This window comes from Lytechinus pictus, unplaced genomic scaffold (assembly GCF_037042905.1).
Source record: "Lytechinus pictus isolate F3 Inbred unplaced genomic scaffold, Lp3.0 scaffold_20, whole genome shotgun sequence".
In the NCBI taxonomy this organism is placed as follows: domain Eukaryota; kingdom Metazoa; phylum Echinodermata; class Echinoidea; order Temnopleuroida; family Toxopneustidae; genus Lytechinus; species Lytechinus pictus.
Genome location: NW_026974141.1, coordinates 4,065,941 through 4,086,795, shown reverse-complemented (window position 1 = coordinate 4,086,795; position 20,855 = coordinate 4,065,941). Strand labels below are relative to the sequence as shown.

Sequence of the window (20,855 nt, the reverse complement as noted above, 5' to 3'; positions counted from 1 at the left end):
AAAATAAACCATGAATAAATAGGCATGGTGGCGAAATAATGCTGGCAGAACTGTAAATAAACAGAAATCGGGTATTAGAGTCTGTGTTGATAGACTAGTTATCCCCTAAAGTGCATTTGCCCTCAATCAATAATACCAATGGCTCATTATGTAATGTGGTATAAACCTAACAACCACAGGCAGTCTGTAGAGTATATATACAGACCCTTGTTGTGCAATTTGAACAAACAGAAATAAAAATTGGAATTTTTAATGATGTAGGTGACAAAGGATTCATGTGCCATAACAATAAAAGATGGTATCTGTGATCTATGTTGTATGCTGCCATCAATGATCTCCGTCCTGTGTGGTTTTGTTTGAAGAAATTGGGCTACGCACTCCGAGTTTGGTCCTGAGACTAACCGCAGGGCTGTTCCAAATGAAATGGCACAAGTGCTAATACGCAAGGATTATAAACTATCAAAGCTGCCTTCTTTAAAAACCCCAGAATGGGAATGAATGGGCGGGCAATGAATAGCGGAAGAATTGTTCCCTTTTATAACTGTCCCTCAAAGAGGCTTTCAGTGCCTCTTTCCCCTTCAGCTGAACTCTGTTAAGTACTAGGTGTTTAGGCGTGATCATCAATCCGTGCCCGCAACGAGGCTGTCCTTTTGACGATCAGCTCTTCTCTTGTAATTGATACAGCGCACAAAACCTGATTCACTGCGCTTACCTCTGTAAGCTCAACGATCAACATTGGCGCCAATGCGATATCACCACCGACACCTCGACCACTGCCACCACCAGGTCCAACCTGCGACAGGCATCATCTGATCTGCTAGTCGACACCCACAACAGGGTGGGCAAAGGAAGGTTATACCTTAGGAGATAACGGCAAGACAGACATGCTTGCAGCGTTGCAATTGCAATCGCTCTGCTACGTGCACATGTAGGTCAGCTGTGTGTAACTTACAGCATGCTGCTTGTTGACAAGTTGTCACGGATCTTGATAAGATAGTCCTGCTCAGTTCCTTCACCTGGTCACCTGTACCTCCTTAACCTCTTGCTTCCTGGAACCAGTTTGTCCCTGTACAAAACCAATGGGAATTACAGACTCCAGTCATCAACAAGTTTCTTTATCCAGGGATTGCCTAACAGTTTATAGTGTTTTATCATACCCTGTCTTATGATCTCATTCCCCATTTGTGGCTTATGTTTTCTCACTCATCTCGATCGCCATATGAGGATATAATGGATTATTACATGGAATGTGATGGTATGTTTCTTTGATTTTTACTGTCAATATCATGGATCCTTTTTTTTCTTTTCCTAAAAACATTATATTTTGAGCTACCTGGGGGCTACTTCATAAAGCTGTTCGTAAGTTAAGAGTGACTCTAATATGCTTTTCACATTGCATTTTCTTAACCCCATACTATCCTTAACCCCGGACTATCCTTAACCCCATACTATCTTTTTTTTGATTCACACTCTTTCTTAACCCCATACTATTTGCTTAGTCGGGGTTAACGCCTTAACCCCGGGCAATCACACAGCTCATTGATATTGATGATTTTACCATACAGAGCGCAATTTACGTGCAATTTCGACTTCTGTGATTGGCTAATGCTTAGCCCCACTTTTCCTTAGCCCGGTTTCGATTCACACTGCATCTCTTAGCACCGCAATTGTGGTGCTAGCACCGCAATATGCCGGCTAACCCTGCTTTTTTGCAGGGCCAGATAGTACCGTACTATTTACCGTGCTAGCCCACTTTGCTAAAACGTAGTGTGAAAACGAAGTGGGCTAAGCTTAACCCCGGGAAATTGGTGGGGCTAAGACCCCCCCTTAGCCCCACCAATTTAGAACAAAAAGTGCAGTGTGAAAAGCATATTAGAACGACTGGTTGTCCTTTCTTGTGGTAAATGATATTCACCATTATATGTTCATGGGGATTATTTACCGTGTAAGAAAGGTTCACCAGTCGTTCTTAAAGTTGCTCTTTAAGGACAAGTCCACCCCAACAAAAAGTTGATTTGAATAAAAAGATAAAAATCCAACAAGCATAACACTTAAAATTTCATCAAAATCGGATGTAAAATAAGAAAGTTATGACATTCTAAAGTTCGCTTAATTTCACAAAACAGTTCTATGCACATCCTGGTTGGTATGCAAATGAGGAGACTGATGACGTCATCCACTCACTATTTCTTTTGTATTTTATAATATGAAATATGAATTGTCAAGTGAAACAATTAATTCCTCCCTGAACATGTGGAATTAGCATTGTTTAAATACAATATGGTTCAGTCAACCTGGTCCTTATTTTCAAATCTGTAAAAATTGAAATATTGTATAATTCAAAAATAAAACTGAAAGAAATAGTGAGGGACATCATCAACTCGCTCATTTGCATGTCACTGATTTATGCATATTATTGTTTTGTGAAAAATAAGCGATACTTTAAAATGTCATAACTTATTTTACATCTGATTTTGATGAAATTTTAAGCGTTATGCTAGTTTGATTTTTTCTCTTTTTATTCAAATCAACATTTATCTGGGGTGGACTTGACCCCTAAAGTTGCTCCTAACTTAAGAACAGCTTTATGAAACATCCAGCAGGTCTACAAAAAGAGTCAAACCTATAAATTAAGACCAGACAAGGAAAATAAGAAAAGCAGCCTTTATTAGGAGGTGGTATTTGTGGAGGTAAATTGCCAATTCGTCCACTGCCAACTCGTCCACTCACCACATTGTCTACCTTCATTTAGTCTAAGTAGGCCTATATGATTTTGCTGGTGATCTCCTTCAAGTTACATGTATCCCATCTTTGTAATAAATGAAAATTATACAAAATAAATTGAAAGAAAAAAGAATTACTATCTGATTAATAGTATCATCATCAACTGCTTTTGGAATATATCAGAGGTCCCCCCCAGAAAAAAAAGGTTTTACGTTCTGATATAAGAGAAACAAAAGATTCTAACAGGCACGTTTGCCAGTTTAAATCCAAATGCCAATTTGGTGTCTTATCAGTTTTGTCTATTTTTCTCCCTCCTTTTCTCCAATCCCATTTCCAATATCAACCATAATTATGAAATTATAAGAAAACAGTAAAATCAATAGATAAAATTGTTTAGGGAGGGGGGGGGATGGTCCCCCCCCAAAAAAAAAAAGCTTAATGAAATAAAAACAACTTTCTTAGATGAAGTCTTGGATCTCCCACAGGGAGTCGTATTGTAGACATGTTGGAGGCTCATCCATGTTTTTTAAACACTTTTCATATGACTATGTGGACTAGGTACCCTGTACATTTTAATGATCAATTTTGAATAAAAATTTGATTGAATGAAAATGTTGCCATTTAGTGGCTGGATACAGAACAAATGTAGTCCCCAAATGTCTTAAATTGAAAAATGGTTTAATCAATAAGTACCTCTTTTTCAACACCAAAGCCAACTTACAAAATTTAATAAAGTAAAACATTTTACATTTTTAACAACATGGACAAACAAAGTAAGATTATGTGTGTGCAATATGTTTATTTAAATTTATTCAATTTTTTTGTTTTTTATTTCAATTTTTGTGTTATTTATTTGTTCATTTTTATTTCTTCATATATTAGATTCTTCATTCAACGTTTTAACAGCAATTACTAAAATATATACAAGACATATTAGTATTACTTCGGTTTCCTATATTATATTTGTATGATTTTATTATTTTTAAAGTTTTATTTTTGTTTTGTTTTGTTTATGTTTTTAATTTTTTTGTCAGGAATGACTGATGTCAAATCTAATATTACTGCTGCGATAAGAGATTTTAATCATTCATGCATTCGGACTAATAGCCTTATTTGCTAGTCGCACCAATGCTTATGTGGAGAGCTACTTTACTAATGTGGCATTAATGGAACTCGGATTAATGAACACTTCTTCTTCTCCCCCCCTTGCTTTCTCATATTAAAGTACAGGTTGAATATTTCACTTGATTTTATTGCAGGGGGTGGCTGATTTATTATGGCTAGATTTTATGAACGGATTAATTTTTTCTTTTTATGATATTTTAATATTTAGGAGCGTGTTATAGAAATAGCCTGTGTTTGATAATAATTTACTGATCTGTTTTTGCTCTACAGATTTTTTTTTCTGAGGTAGGGTGGAAATCTGGGGTAAATTGCCAATTCGTCTACTGCCAACTCATCCACTCACCACATGGTCTACTTTCATTTAGTCTAATGCCAGTCCGTCCATCAACATTAAGTCTAAAAACCATTTGGTCTAATAACCATTTGGTCCAATCATCACTTCGTCTAATCACCATTTCGTCTATGACCATTCCGTCTCATAACCAGTTGGTCTAATATCGATATAATTTTCATTCATTTTTGCACAATTAACACTTAGTCAAATTAGACCAAATGGTATTTGGACTAAATGGCTATTGGACCAACTAGTTTTTAGACGAAATAGTGAGTGGACATATGGGCAATTATGTGTGGATAGTGGACGAACTGATGTTAGACCAAATGATAGTAGACGAGTAGGCAATTGGACGAATTAGACTATCGCAGAACCATTATAGAACTCTAATCCAAGAAGTTACCCCTTCCCAGTGAGGGTCAGAAACAGAAGAAATTTTTTCTCCAGATATATGTTTATATTCTAGATGCTATATGTAGGCCTTCTTTTGTGACTGAACAAAAGTCTTCCACAGCAAGATGTGCTGTGACCCAGTCATGATTGCGCTGGAAAGGTTTACATTTTTTTTCGAAACACAAAAATTAACAATTCCTTTATTCAAAATAATGAATGCACATCATGTCTTCAGTATTCATTTTCGAAGCATGGATCTCTTTGATACTTCAATGTTTTCGTGGAAATTCAGTTTTAGATTTTGGAAAGATCAATTCTGTCTGTAATCAACAGTCAAGAATAGAAAAGATTTAAATATACCATAGGGGCCAATATTGTTGTTATCATGGTATCTTTAACTGAATTATTTCACTAGTTGCGAGCCTATCCAGGGATGTGCTTTCATATGACAAACATTATTGTCCGTGGGGGAGAGAAACTTGTATATTTTCACTTTTTGTTAGGAGGCACATAATGATTCCCTAACAGTGCCCTTTTCACGGCTTCGTTTTTTCCACCAAATTACACACACGAATGGATCATGACGCAATGCTATGCACTGTATGCAGCTTGAAATTCATTTGAAAAGTTAGCTACCCAGAGCATGATGATACTTGCAGCCTATATCTCGCCCATTCGCAAAATATCTAGCTATCTTTAAAAAGCCTCTACTTGATGAATTTCGCAATCGCTTATACTAGTGTGTAGATAATCTTTTACCCTTTTTACACAGGATTTTCTTAGCCCCGGACTATCGCTAACCCCGTACTATCCTTAACCCCGTACTATTTTTTTTCCTTTTTACACATGCCAAATTGTTATTGCAAACCCCGGATAAGGAATCCTTGCTTTTCACACACGAAACTCGCTAACCCCGGACTAGTGGTTTTTGTCGATCATTCGTAGTACAAGTACTTCACTCGTACCTTTTTACACACGCTACAATTTTCTTAACCCCGTACTATAGGTGGGGCCAAATTGCCATTTAGCCCCACCTATAGTACGGGGTTAAGCTTAGCCCACTTTCGTTTTACACTAGCGATCTTAACCCCGTACTATCGCTCTTAGCACCGCAATTGCTGGGATAACCCTGCTTTTTTGCAGGGCCAAATAATCCCGTACTAAAGGTGGGGTTAGCCCACTTTGCAAAAATGCTGTGTAAAAAGAAAGTGGGCTAAGCTTAACCCCGTACTATAGGTGGGGCTAAATTGCCATTTAGCCCCACCTATAGTACGGGGTTAAGGAAATTTTAGCGTGTGTAAAAAGGGTATTTTAGTATGTAATCATTCATTGCTATCATTTGTTACAAAACTTACAGCATGGGGCCACTTGTGTGGATAATCTTTAGGTAAATTATCGTTGCTATTATTTCATAAAAAAAAGAAAAGAAAATGTGTTTGACGAAAGTGCATAAGATTTAATACAAAAAAGGGAAATATTCTGTTGAAATTAAACTAAGCCCAACTCCTTCCCTTTTCTCTCTCTCTCTCTCTTTATTCATATCATTCTCTGACTCTCCCAATTATATCCATAGGATGTACATCCACACTAAGTACATCAAACCAGATTGACTCTTTTCATTGACTGTAAATTAGCTGGGCCAGATTATCCCCAAAAGTCACAGTTCTTTTAATGTTGTGATACTTGGCAAGATTTAAAAACATTGGGGGGTTTCCTAATCCCCAGTTATTTCCAAATTTTCACATTGATCACATACCCCTTAAGATTAACTTTTAGACATGGTCTATTGTGATGTAATTGTATGACCCCAGCTACTGCATTCATATGAACAAGATAGACATGGTCTGTATAGTAAGACAGTATTAAAACCCAATAAAGACTTGGCTTTCAGCTCATTCGTACTGCTTACACAGGCTCAGAAAGTCACTTTCCTACTTTTTATGAGATGAAAATATTGCATAATGAATTTTTACCATAATTATAATCATATTGATCATAGGCATTTGTATCTACATGAATCTAGCCAGCTATCTATCCATCTACCTGTTTTTCTGTCTGTTTATCTAGCTATCTGTATGTTTATCTGTCTGTCTGTCTGTCTATCTATCTATCTATCTAGATCTATTCTAATATACCGATGTAATCTATTCTGAAGCAATTTATAATGACCCGGGCTTTAGCTCCAGCTGCCATTTCTAGCACCTGGGTTGAGTGTATCACAATGTGGGTAAATTTTATGCTGAAGGAAAAACACCTCATGTCGAGGATTCGAACCTGCAACTCTCTGATTGAAAGTCAGAACCACTAGACCTCGATGCCCCCACTACATGTATGTTGTATTGATATAAAAAACTTAATCTGAGGTTAAGATTTTCATTTTTCAAGAAAATTATAAACTTTTATGAGTCCATAGCAATTATCAGCGATTCTAGAATGGATCATTTTCTTTTCAAAGTGACATTAGTAAACATGACTGAGGTGCGTCAAGAAAAAGTACACCTGTTGGCAGTCAAACATTCCATTTGAACAACCCTCAACTTTTCCAAATTAGTAACTTGATCATGTACTTAAGGGTCTCATCTACGATCATGCCCGGCATCTAAACAAAACTCTTAAGGGGCTATATAGCAAAAGTGTTTCAAATCAATACTGTGTATTTAATAAATTCCCTCTTTGCCATCCGGATCAATATGTCTCCTGCGAAGAAGGCCGTTCCTTTGTAGCCCTTTGTAGCCCTTTGTGAGCTGTGCCATTACAACGGGGAGCTTAGCTTCATTCAATTTTGCGGACAAAGGAAAATAAGATAATTAGCTTTTTCTAATCGACGATCTCCTTTCTTTTTCTGTTGTCCCGCTGGGATAGACTGAAGACCTATTTGGTAAATTACCCTGGGCGTGTATAGTAAAGACCAGACTTGAATAGGCCCCAGTTTTAACACTTTTTATCTCCCTTTCAATTAAAATGAGTCTGGATTTTAGTAGACTATAGGGAGGTGCTTGGGTCTGTGAATCGTTTCACTCACAAGGAAGCGAGTATGTTGTACAAAAGAAACGTAAAAAGGAGCGTATTCTTACTGTTGCTGCTCAGTGAAAAGGGGTATACCCTTAACATGGAATTGCTCCCTGCTCGTACAGAAGGCAAAGGTGCTGTAACATGTGACTGCCCTCATTTTTTTTTTTACTTTAGTTCGAATAGCGAAATGAACTAATCACTTTCACAAATTCCATTAAAAAATGTTGCCCAGACATCTTTCCTATAAAATAGGAGGCTCTGTGATCATACTTCCATATAGAGAATTTTATTTTCATATAATGTGTTGAGTACATATTGAAAGATGTACTTTATTATATAAATAAAGAAAATTAACATAATTTATGAGGATGGGATTTTTTTGCTGTATGGCTGTTAAGAGAGAGATGGGATTATCAAGTGAAATAGAGAGAGTGAGGGAGACATAGAGCTTGTTAGATTTTATTTCTTATTTGTTAGGTTAGATATTTTAGAATATGTACAATCCATTGGCAATGATCTGGAGGGAGGGGACATGTTCTCCATCTCAATTTTCATTGTTTTTTTCTACAGTAGCCTATTAATGAGGGTGATCATCCCCCCCCCCTAGAGTTGCGATTTATCCAATCATTTGCAACTATGGAAAGCCAGCAACGTTAACATTTAAAATACATGCTTGTTTAAAATATTTTCTAGAAATGACGTATGTTCATACATTGACTGTTTTTCCTGACAATTCAGTATGCTTCTCTTTGTTTTCAAAGGACATTGAGCAAATTTCTTAAAGAAAAAAATTATGGCATTGATGGATTTCCATATCCTTGAGATTGATCAGATCAATCGTAACTCTTTGTAAGATGGGGCCCAGATGTAGATACATTTGAATTGCCTATGTGTTTTAACAGTTTAAAGTGACTTAAATCAGTAACGTTACATTTATCACCTCTCATTTTCCGTCTTTCAGATCCGGCCACTCAGTCGCTACAGATCAAGTCGGAGCCTCCCGACACCGGCTACGAGATGCTCGCCCAGTCGACGGGCAACCCCTTCTCACAATCCCCCACCCTCGTCTCCCCGTCCTCCACCTCGACGTTACCCTCCCTCTCGATGAAAGAGCAGTCATCGCCGCAGTCGATATCATCGGACGGCAGTACGGGGCCCTCTGGTGTCAAGAAGAGGAAAGGTCCGGCGCCGCGCATGGACTTGGAGCTGTGTTTAGTGTGTGGTGACAGGGCGTCGGGGTTCCATTATAACGCCCTCAGCTGTGAGGGATGCAAAGGTGAGTTACGGTAGCATACAAAATTTTGAAAGACATCAAAGTTCTCCAACTTTTTTCCTCTTGACATAAATTTTAATGCTCTCCTACCCCAGTATATTTTTTCTGGTTTCTTCCAACGAAGTATCACAAAGAATACTCAGTATGAATTTGCAAATGTTTCAGCTTCTCTTTCAAAATTTTCTAGGAGACATTGTAGCCCGTATTCTCGAAAGAGGTGTCAATTGTACCACGGTACAAAACTATGGGATATGCAGATTTGTATACATAATTACACTTCTTTCATTGTGTATACAAAGAAAAGGCCAATTGTAAATGCTTTCCTTTGGCAAAGAACATCTAATTGAAGCGTGATAACAAGTGAAATCTGCATAAACCATGGTTTTTACCATGGTACAATTGAAACCTCGTTGAGATAACGGGCCTAAGAAATTCTTTAAAAAGACGTAGACTCAGAACTATTGAATTCTTACGTACTGTCTTAAGTCTTGATGAATTGATGTGCTCTAAATTATTTCATTCAATTCTCTCCTTTTCCAAACAAATTTTTCCAGGTTTCTTCCGAAGAAGTATAACGAAGAATGCACAGTATAAATGTACGAGAGGAGGTAACTGTGAAATGGACATGTACATGAGAAGAAAATGCCAAGAATGCAGGCTTAGAAAATGCAGAGAAGTCGGCATGTTAGCAGAATGTAAGTATCTTTACTTTGATAGATTCAAAATTAAGTGTGCATTTTGCTTCAAGAAGCAGTTTCATTTTCAACCCGACTGTTGTTTCAAACACCAGTCTCATTTAAAGTTGTATTGTGTCTGGTGTAGAAATTGGCTTAACACCAAACCAGCTTTTAACACCAAACTTGGTGTTAAAATACTAGTCTCATTTAAGGTTGTATTGTGTCTGGTGTAGAAATTGGCTTAACACCAAACCAGCTTTTAACACCAAACTTGGAATCATCTGTAGTCAATCATAACAGCCCTGCCAAACAAAGTTGGAAGGGGGTACATGTATGTAGGAATTAGTATATGGTTCTGTGGGTGGTCGGTCGGTCCATTCCAAATCTTGCGATCAAACCACCTTCTCAGTTTTCACCGAATAATTATGAGACTTGACACATACCTCGATGAGTGAAGACATTTAAGATGCATTTTTAGAAAGTGTTGGAAACTGTGTTACCATGGTAATGGAATATTATAGCGAATAGTCAAGGGAAAAGTTTTGTCATAGGCAGGGGTATCAGTCACCATCTGTTACTGGTATTTACTTATTGGTTTGAACAGGTTTGTTAACAGAAGAACAATGTAAATCAAAACGGCAGAGGAAGATGATGAAGAAGCAGCAGCAAATCGATCAGAGTCCGCAACAGAGCGAAGAGGAGAGCATTCCGCTTCTGACCGACGAACAGAGAGAGGTCATCGAGAATCTTGTCAGCATACACAAGGAGTTGGAGATTCCTGGACCAGAGGACCTCAAGAGAGTTACGGTAAGTTATGGAAAGATGTTAGGGATTGGTTTTGATTATGGTCTAAGTTTTCTTGCACAGAAACGGTAAGATAGCTTTTGAGGGATTAGTTTAGATTTGCGTGTAGGTTTTTGCTTCCAGGGATAGGTGGAGAGGTATGAGGGATAGGTTTAGATTTAGGTCTAGGTTTTCTTGAACAGACACGGGTCATTTAGAATCTTGTCAGCATGTAGAAAGAGCTGGAGATTCCTGGACCCGAAGACCTAAACAGAGCCAGGGTAAGATCGTCCAGGAGGGAGATCTTATATTTGGGATTGGTGTAGGTTTAGGTTTTCTTGAAGAGACACGGGTCATTTAGAATCTTGTCAGCATGCAGAAAGAGCTGGAGATTCCTGGACCCGAAGACCTAAACAGAGCCAGGGTAAGATCGTCCAGGAGGGAGATCTTATATTTGGGATTGGTGTAGGTTTAGGTTTTCTTGAATAGAGAGAGGTCATTTAGAATCTTGTCTGCACCCACAAAGAGCTGGAGATTCCTGGACCTGAGGACATTGGGATAGTCACCTCAGGATTGCAACTGGGGGTGAGATTCGAGGGATAGGTTGTTGTGTTCAGCTAAAAGCTGATGCATATAAATTTCTATGTTACAATGCATTGATATTCATAATAACAACAAAACAAAAGTCCATTCATAAATGACAAAGAAATGATTGGTTGAAAGTTCTCTCATATAGATCCCTATACCTCATAGGGGGCCGTATTCTACAAAGTTCTTACTGTTGCTTTATATGACTTCTTTAGTCTTCTCTCTCTTTTTCCACCAACTTCCAAGGCACTTCTTCACGAGAGTTGTCAGCACTGAAATTTGATCAAGTTAATCATACATCAAGGCCTGGGTGCCGTTTCATAAAACTGCTCGTAAGTTAAGAGCGACTTTAAGAACAACCGGTGATCCTTTCTTGTGGAAAATGATATACACCCAAATGTTCTTTGGCGATGGTTTAGCACGTAAGAACCAGTCGTTCTTAAAGTCGCTCTTAACTTACAAACAACTTTATGAAACGCCCACCTGGTTAGTGTAACTTCATAAAATTGGTCATAAGTTTGGCCACTTTACGAACGATTGGTGACCATTTCTTTTCATCGCCAATGAAATATAATGTGTATATCATTTACTGCAAGAAAAGATGACAGTCTGTAAAGCCGCTCGTAACTTATGAACAGCTTTATGAAACACCCACCAGGTTTGTGCATGGCCCCTTATACTTGTCTTGTAGTTCAGTGCTACTACCTCTTTAGGGGAAGGGAATGAACCTTTAAAAGATGTACTTCTGTTTATTTTTCTTGCAGCCGTGGAAAGAAGGCCAAGGTCAGAACTCACAAGCCAACGGTTCCAAGTCGGTTCAGGCTTCAGATATATATGACGCATCAAATCCATTACCAGGGGTAAGTTCACATCAGGGCCCCCGTAACCCCCTCAGATCTTGGCCGCTGATTGTGCAATCGCCGTGAAAATTTGCAAGCGCGTAGAACCAGATGTAAACTACAAGACTGTTGTAAAAAAAAATTTAATTGTTTTTATTTTTTATTGATTAATTATGCAGATAGGTGTATGAAATTAAATTCAATTCAATATAAAATTAAAATTGTTTTTTTTTGTGTGTGTTTTTGCATTTAACTCAATTTATATAGCTAGCAGAACGCTAATTTTTGGTGAGAGTATCAATTTTTGCATTTCTAACAAATATATACAAAAAAATTACAAACATATTAATTTCTTATGTATTTTATTGTTATATAATATGTATTTTTTTTTTTTCGAACCTTTATTTTTTATTGTTTTTTCCGATGAACTTTGTAGGGACTCTTTTGCGATCATAAATTGCATAAAATAAATTCATTTAAACAAACAAAAGTAAAAATATTCATAAATTATGATTTTGGGTTGAAAAGCACAATTTGCATTGATTTTGTACACAGGATCACGATTTTGAGCAATTTTTAGTCTGATGTGCACTTAGATAATGTTGCGTAATTTCCGAACCGCTTACCCACGCGTCGCACATTTGGTGTCAAAAGATACGCAAGACTTCAAAGTAAAAGGTCCTGAGCACGGCGTTGTGACAAAATTAAATAAGGGTTAATGGATGTTGGATGAAATTGGAACTGAGAGAGAATTGATTTGTTTTTATCTTCCAGCTGATGCCTGTGTTAAACCCCAAGAAATCGTCAGAAGACGGAGATGGGGATGATCTTGACGATCAGGACAACGATGCTCTTCATCTTCGTTTCGCTCACATTACAGAACTTACTATCCTAACCATTCAGCTCATCGTGGAGTATAGCAAACACATACCAGGTTTCCTCACGCTCAAGAGGGAAGACCAAATATTACTCCTAAAGGTGGGTAAAAAGGATGATGATGATGACGATGATGGTGATGATGGTAATGATGATGATGGTGATGATGATGATGATACTGATTGTGATGATGATGGTGATGATGATGATGGTGATACTGATTGTGATGATGACGATGATGGTGATGATGGTAATGATGATGGTGGTGATGATGATGATGATGGTGATACTGATTGTGATGATGATGATGATGGTGATGATGATAGTGATGATGGTGCTGCTGATGATGACGATGATGGTGATGATGGTAATGATGATGATGGTGATGATGATGATGATGGTGATACTGATTGTGATGATGATGATGATGGTGATGATGATAGTGATGATGGTGATGATGATGGTGATGATAGTGATGATGATGATGATGGTGATGATAGTGATGATGATGGTGATTATGATGGTGATGATGGTGATGATGATGATGATGGTGGTGGTGATGATGATGATGGTGGTGATGATGACGATGATGACGATGATGATAATGATGATGATGGTGATGATGGTGAGTTATTACCACTTGTCACAGTATACTCGCCAAGTTGCCACTTTTGAATTTGCTTAGTCTCTGTAATCTCATATTTGTAATCAGCCACACCTTTGTTATTCCTGCTCCAATCTCTTTTAATTTCTCGCCGTTCTTTTTTTCCCCCTTAAACTTCTCCTGTCATGCAAATCATTCTACTACCAAGATTTGATCCATCTTGAAACCTTTAGTAACCATCATATTCTCCCTTTTCTCTCAGGGCTCTGCCATTGAAGTAATCATGCTCAGAGTAGCCCTGAGGTACGACCGAGAGCTCGATGCCATCATGTTCGGCAACGAGATGCCGTACACACGGAAACAGCTCCTGGAAGGCGGTATCGGGGACCTGGTCGACCCCATGTACAACTTTGCCAAGAGTATGTCAGAGCTGGAGCTGGACTATGCAGAGTTTATTCTTCTAATGGCAATCACGATATTATCACCAGGTGAGTGGAGTCTGTCTTGAGCTTTCATGGGGGGGTGGAAGGTGACCTCAGACTTTAAGGCCCGAATCCACAAAGGTGGTTTTGAAAACCCACGGTTGAATCCATGGTTTATGTAGATTTCCTGTATAAATTATGCTTAATTTACGCCTGTTGCCGTAGTTATCCACGCTATTTTATTAATGAGTCCACTGTTTTGAATTAATGAGTCCACTTTTCAAACCGCGGACTCATGAATAAAATAGCGTATTTAACCATGGTAACAGGCGTCAATTTGGCGCACTCTGACAAAAGCGTGCATCAGCATTGGACATTTTTTATACACGCGCCCGATACGCGCTAAGTTTAGCGTAATTTATACTGGAAATCTGCATATGCCATGGATTCGGTTCCATGACATGTGCTCCGGCGACAATTGCTCCGATGGAAAATCTGCACGTTAAGCAAAACATAAAACCTAATCTCCAAAACTAAATAAACCCTAATCCTTATCTTCACATTATTGTGAATAAAAAACTCTATTACAATCCTAACTCTAACCCTATGCCCTCTGAGATATTAAAACCGGAGCAATTGTCGTAGGAGCATATGTCGTGTCACCATGGATTCAACTGTTGGTTTTCAAAACCACCTTTGTGAATTCGGGCCTAAGTGGTTTAGAACAGCCTCAATGACAAGAATCCCTGTTAAATTACAAGAACTTTTTAATGCTAAAAAATACCTGTTAATTACTCCTGCATTCACACCGCCCCGAAACATACTCTTCGGGAAAAGTTCCTGAAGTTATGAGCACGTGCAGTATGATCTGATAAGAAAGCAAGGCGCGAAATTCAAGTCGCCAACTACTCGCTGGGCTTAAAGTTGCTGTAATTTGCTTTCACACTGCCAAAATACCTGCGACCTTGGAAAAATTCCTGCGAAAGTTCCCGTAATTTTGACGAGTACCTACTATATAGCAGGTATTTTCTTTCGGGGAGATTACGCATAATTTGCTTTCAAACTGCCAAAATTATTTTCTGATCGAGGTAAATTTCCCGATCAGAAAATACCCGGAACTTACAAACTTCGAGGCGGTCTGAAACCACCTTTAGTGAACACCACAGGAAATACATTTGGACTCAGCAAATTATACTTTCCCTTTCAGGATATTCCTTGGCCTGCTTCAGGGATGTTGTGCCAGAGAAAGTGACATAGTGAATTTACAATATGAGATGACGGGTTGAATATACCAAGCACTAGTACAATCTGTTGATCTTGTAAATTTATTCCACTCTAGGTGATTGACAGAACCTGTTACTGAGTAATCGATAGATTGGAGTCGTAATTCCTCATGAAAATTGATATTAAATTAGATTTTTACAAGCATGCGAAACAAAATTTGTTGATGGATACGGATGTTGATAAAAGTAAAATCAAGCGTTACGTTTTCAATGCTTGAGTGGAGGTTTTTATGTGCCTCCGATGATTCACAGGAAATATTTGCAAGAAATGTCAAACTATTTGAAAATTATACAAAACTGAAAATAATAATTAGCCTTCTTTCCAAACACTTTCGGCAGTTTGGAAAACTTGGAATATGAGAGGCAATCTTGAGATCTCGATCTCTTTTGTGTGTGCATCATTTGTATCCTTCACCAAACGTTTTCTCATCATGTTTCTGTGAAAAACCACCTCTTGGAGAGATACTGTGATGTAATATTTTATTTACTAAGTACAGGTCCATCACAAAATTTTATTCGTGAATGAAAACACTGACACACTCTTTCCTTGTGCTTCTTCTACAGATCGGCCAGCCATCATCGAGCGAGAGCGAGTGGAACAGATGCAGGAGACGTACCTGGACATGCTGCGTTCGTACCTGAAGCTACGGCGCCCTCACGAGGTCCTTCTCCTCCCCAAAGTTCTGATGAAACTGACAGAACTCCGAAGTCTAAACAATAGCCACTCGGAGCTCTTATTCCAACTCAAAGTGAAGGATCAAAAGATCCCGCCCCTCCTCCAAGAGATCTGGGACGTGAAATGACAACTATAGCCGTTCCTGTTCTCGTTCTTATTCTTGCTGCCAATCTCGTGGACCTCCTGTTCCCTTTCTGACTCAAGGATCAAGAGATCCCGACCCTTCCCCAAGAGATCCCAGTCCTACCCCAGGGGGCATTGGAACTGACATGACAGCCAATTCTCTTTGTACCATCATCCACATCTCTGCCAATCTTTAAGAACTCTGAACCTTTCTCGCCAATCTTCCTATCCACGTCACCGTCTTGACCAAGACAACTGATGTACAGAATCCGCAAAGTCGTACAACCCTTAAGAATGTAGTCATTGGAATGACAGCCATATCATCATCCACATCTCTGCCAATCTTCAAAACCCTGAACCTGTCTCGCCACTCTTCCTATCCATGTAGCCATCTATAGAGTGACCAAGACAACCAGTGTACAGTATCCACAAAGTCATGCAACCTGTAAGAATGTTCCTACCCTGTCCTGTCTTGTGCCCTTTGAGAAATCTTGATATGGAAACAAGGTATATAAAATGCTGCCAATCCTTAAATGGACAAATTTGGTATGTCTTGGTGTGTAATCTTATAGGTGTTAGTACCAGTTTGAGTATCCTTCCATGTTGCTTGTGCAGTGCAAGCGCTCTAGAGGTCTATGTTTACGGGGAAATCTTCCTTGTGGTATCTGAAGGATTTGTGAATGGGAACAAACTGCTTAATCTAAATGGAATCTTCTTGTGGAATGGTGCGTCTTCTGTAAGAAGAACATGGTTTGGATATTGCACAATATATGGAATAATGTTGAGATTGATTGGGAAATAATGTAGGACGCCTTCCAGCTCCGTCAGGTAGTATCCACAAGCTCGAAGGCCGCTGGTGACAGATCAACCTGATGGACATCAAGGAATTATGCATATTTTAGAGTGGACCTACACTGAAGTAGATCAGAGAGGTCTACTAAAGCTGGAGCAAGGAATACTTTGGAAGTTCGTTGAGACGATGGAAAGTTGGAAGTGATATTGAGAGCTTCGCATTTAAGACAGATCATTGAATGGACATCACTTTTTTCGTAGTTCAAACCTCTCAGGAGATCCTTGGACTTCAGGTGATCATTGATATCAGTGTGCCAAATAGTAGACAGTGATATCACATTGAGCTCTTGCTTTCGTGAATGATTGGATTTTGTTAGGCAAACCTAAATCACGTTGCGAGAGAGAGAGAGAGTTGTGACAGACGCACAGTTGTCTGATCAAATAAGTGGCTCTCTAAATAGTTCCATTTTATTGGGCATAGCAAGAAATTTGCATTAATTTCAGATCAAGTGCAAGTCACACAATCAAGAATAATTTGGCATTGCAAGAAAGTTGAGTTAGTGTAGTAGGTTTCACAGTAGACATGTATCTTTCTTGGGCAAGTGTTGGTCCTGAAAAGGACCACCCAAACTTATCAGGACCAACACTTGCCCAAGAAAGATACATGGTGTACTGTGAAACCTGCTACACTATTCTTCTTTGCCATGGAAACCTTCAGAAGTTACATCGAAAGTTGAGTTGTAATAAAATGCAAATCAGCTGAGAATTTGTGTTTCATTATGGAAGGACTTATTCTTAAAGGGGAATCCAACCCAAATAAAAACTTGCTTTTATAAGAAAAAGAAAAATCAGACAAGGCGATAGGTGAAAGTTTGATCAATATTGGACAAACAACTAAAAAGTTATGAATTTTTAAAAGTTGTAAATATTGGTAATCACTATACCCATGGAAACTTCAAATTGGCCGCATACGGGATGTCATAGTGATGTAAGGCAAGGACTACTCTTCCATGTACTCCAATACGTATTATGGCTAAAATGTCATTTTTCCCAAAAGTTTTATTTCAAATTATATTTTTCTTTCATGAGGACATAAAACAATATACTACCTGGATTATATTTAGATTACTGCCCCAGGGGAATGGATACTTAGGAGAAAACCACAAATCCCTGATAATAAAGTACATGGCCTATGGGAAAGTTGTCCTTGCCCCTTGTCATAATTTACTCACCCAGTTGCCAATTTGAAATCTACATACAATTAGTGATCTCAATTTTAAAGCAGCTATAACTTTCTTATTGCTTGTCCGATTTCTTTCAAACTTTCGCCATTCTATTAAATTTATTTTTCTCCTTCCGAACACAATATTTTATGGCCAAGGCTGGATTCCCCTTTAATTTTTAGGATTTGCACTTGATCTGGAATTAAATTAAATTAAAGTTTATTGCAGTACCCCAATTGGATCTCACAATAAGGGAACAAGGCAAACATTTATGATTAATTGGATTTGTAAAAGGCGGAACAGATGTGGACTCTCTCTCACAAAGCGTTATGGGTAAACTTGTAGAAAGTCGGTTCAACTCTGCGTGTTTTATTGCAGGAGACGGGCTAAATTAAAGACATTGACATCTCACTGAAATGTTTGTTTTCAAAGCCATCCTTGTTATTACCAGAAATTTTCATCATATAACCATGACAAAAAAATATTTTTATACATTTTTTGCAAGATGCAAGATTTCTCATTTACTTCCTAAAGCAGTTGAATAAATTTAACTTGTAAATGCTTCATACTTATTTCTAATGCGCGAATTCAGATTTTTGAAGTTCTACCCAATTTTTTGCATTTTTCAGAGGTAATATTTTTTGCTAGGTATATTAAAAATAGCTCTACTTTTCTAGTTAATATAATAAATCCAATGAGTTCCATGTACATTTAGATTTTTAATGTAAGAATCGTAAAAATGAATAAATTCAAACAAAATTTTTGTGCCAATACTGTTTCTCCTCGTGTGAGGCTACCAATTGATGTCTGCCTAGATTCGTTATTTTTAAATTTTCAAATTATTCCAATAAGAAATGAGCTGTATATTGAGCTTTATTGTCATTCAAGGGTTATCGTCTGTGTTTTCTGGTAGAGAAACATGCGTTTGATATAGATATTGGGATTATATATTATCTGAAATAAACTTCTTATCTCTTAAGAATAGAGAAAGAAAAATCCTTGTGCAGGTGAAGGAAAAAAATGAATAAAATGCAAAGAAAAAAAATGTGTAAAATGCAAAGAAAAAAAATGTGTTTGCAAATTGACTTGTATAAAAGGAAAATGAAATACTGTTTAGATGTAAGTATTTTTCCAGTGTGATTTTTGTGAGCTTAAAAAAAAATATAGTATGATGTAGATTTTACTATTCATGAAGGTATGTAGAGAGAAAAGCAGGGATGGAATTAATTGGCTGTTTTCAGGCCGGAACTCTTGAGAGAGTTTTTTTTTTGTAGATGCAGCAAGAAGTATATAGCATTATCGACTAATAATACTAATGAGAATAATATTGAAGAAACAGCTGTTTTTTGTATACTAGTTTGGAGCCACTAGAAGTGGTGCTTGTGTTGGTCTGTGTACATTGTAAATATTCTTGACTGCAAACAGTTAACCACCTAGACTTGAAATCCAGTTGTTTTTCCACCTAGCACTTTCGTGCTTCCAGACTCTACATGGACATTGATTTGACAAAAAAAAAAATAAGGAGTTGTGTGAAGGATTTTACGTGTAAATGTATATGTTGTATTTTAGGTTCAGAATATTTGTCTTTGTTACGATACAGAGGAGATCAGTTTTATCATGCGCATTATTTCTATTCTTTTCTTCTCACTCTTGGGTCGATTGTAAATGTTCAAAAATATGTGTATCAAGATTTTGATTTTTTTCCCCCCCCGATATGTTATGATTTTTAACAGATTCTGTATGAAATTTTGTATTATAGGATTTTGTGTGAAATGAGAGTGAGAGACGGAGAGAGAGCGAGGGTAGAATGGAGTGTTATAACATTATTCTCTTTGAAGATATAATTTATTTTATTAATCATGCCCCTTACATACTTCAGGCCAACTTGAGACCCACTAACATATATGTTCTGATCATTTGATCAGCCAACCACTAATACAGAGTTGGACAATAGAGGGCAGCCTTCCTCTTGAACTGCAAATGCTCAGACTAAGATAAACAAAGTTTCATCTTGCTTCAATAGATAATGGACTGGGAGTCGACGATTCATGCTTTTTGTTTGATCATACAATTTGCATTAATATTCTAACTCATTTTATGAGACATAAGTTGTATACAACGTAGTCTGTTGGTTTAATTTCACAAGCCCTCGCCGAAAGCTTTAATTTTCATACAACTAATTAGCTTTTAATCAGCTTGTGATTTCAAAAAACATCACGGAATTGGTCAAATCAGGCTATGAAAAAAGAATGTGCACTACCATGTATTCATCAATGAGATGGTGTGTTGAAAGTCATGTTCATGTCTGCATTTACCCCTGGGGAGCAGAATAGCATTTCATCAACATATTTTTGTCTGACAAGTTGTAAAGATCTGACAACTGTCCTTGATTTTAACTGGCTGAGGAGCACGGTTCCTACGGTAACTGTCGGATAAAACAGGACTTGTCGGACAGGGTTGGGATCAGTTACAAGGTAATTGATCAATTACGTAATTAATAACATTTTTTTTAGTAATTGTAATTGTAATTGAAGTTTTGAAAGGGAAAGTAATTGTAATAGTAATTGTAAAAAATGTAATTGACTTCAAGTACTTTTAATTACATTCAATTACTTTACAATTAACTTACTGAATTTATGATTTAATTTAATGACCTTTTTCATGTCAACTGCTTCAGCATCGAAGAGAGTAACAGGCAGACTCCGTGCTTTTTAACCTAAACCCTTCATCTTGTTGGTGTCTCTGTAACTTAGAATTATGTTGAAATAGGTGGTACTATGTACAGAATACAAGTTGATTTCATTTATGACTTTTCTAGAAAGTAATTGAAATTGTAATTGACAAAAGTAATTGGTAATTATAATTGAAGAAAAAAATGTTATTTAATTGAAAAATTGTAATTGAACATTTCTTTTCATACGTAATTGTAATTGAACATTTCTTCAATTACGTAATTTAAATTGTAATCGAAGAAAGTAATTGAGCCCAACCCTGTTGCCGGATAAAATGTCTGAGAGTCCTTTCAGGAAATGCTTCCCTGTTTTTTTTTTGTTTTTTTTTCAGTTTGAAAACCGGTAGTAATCCACCACTGTGGTTGTGTATGTAGAT

General features: G+C 37.5%; 1 protein-coding gene across 1 annotated transcript; it reads left to right on the top strand.

Moving 5' to 3' along the window:
• The first annotated feature begins 395 nt into the window (after positions 1 to 395).
• On the top strand, positions 396 to 19,156 carry LOC129282874 (oxysterols receptor LXR-alpha-like). Its single transcript, XM_064114647.1, has 8 exons — positions 396 to 1,255; positions 8,550 to 8,864; positions 9,416 to 9,556; positions 10,143 to 10,345; positions 11,674 to 11,769; positions 12,523 to 12,726; positions 13,491 to 13,716; positions 15,498 to 19,156. The coding sequence occupies exons 1-8, from the start codon at positions 1,192 to 1,194 to the stop codon at positions 15,734 to 15,736; spliced, it is 1,488 nt and encodes a 495-aa protein (XP_063970717.1). The 5' UTR covers positions 396 to 1,191; the 3' UTR covers positions 15,737 to 19,156.
• Positions 19,157 to 20,855: the final 1,699 nt, after the last annotated feature.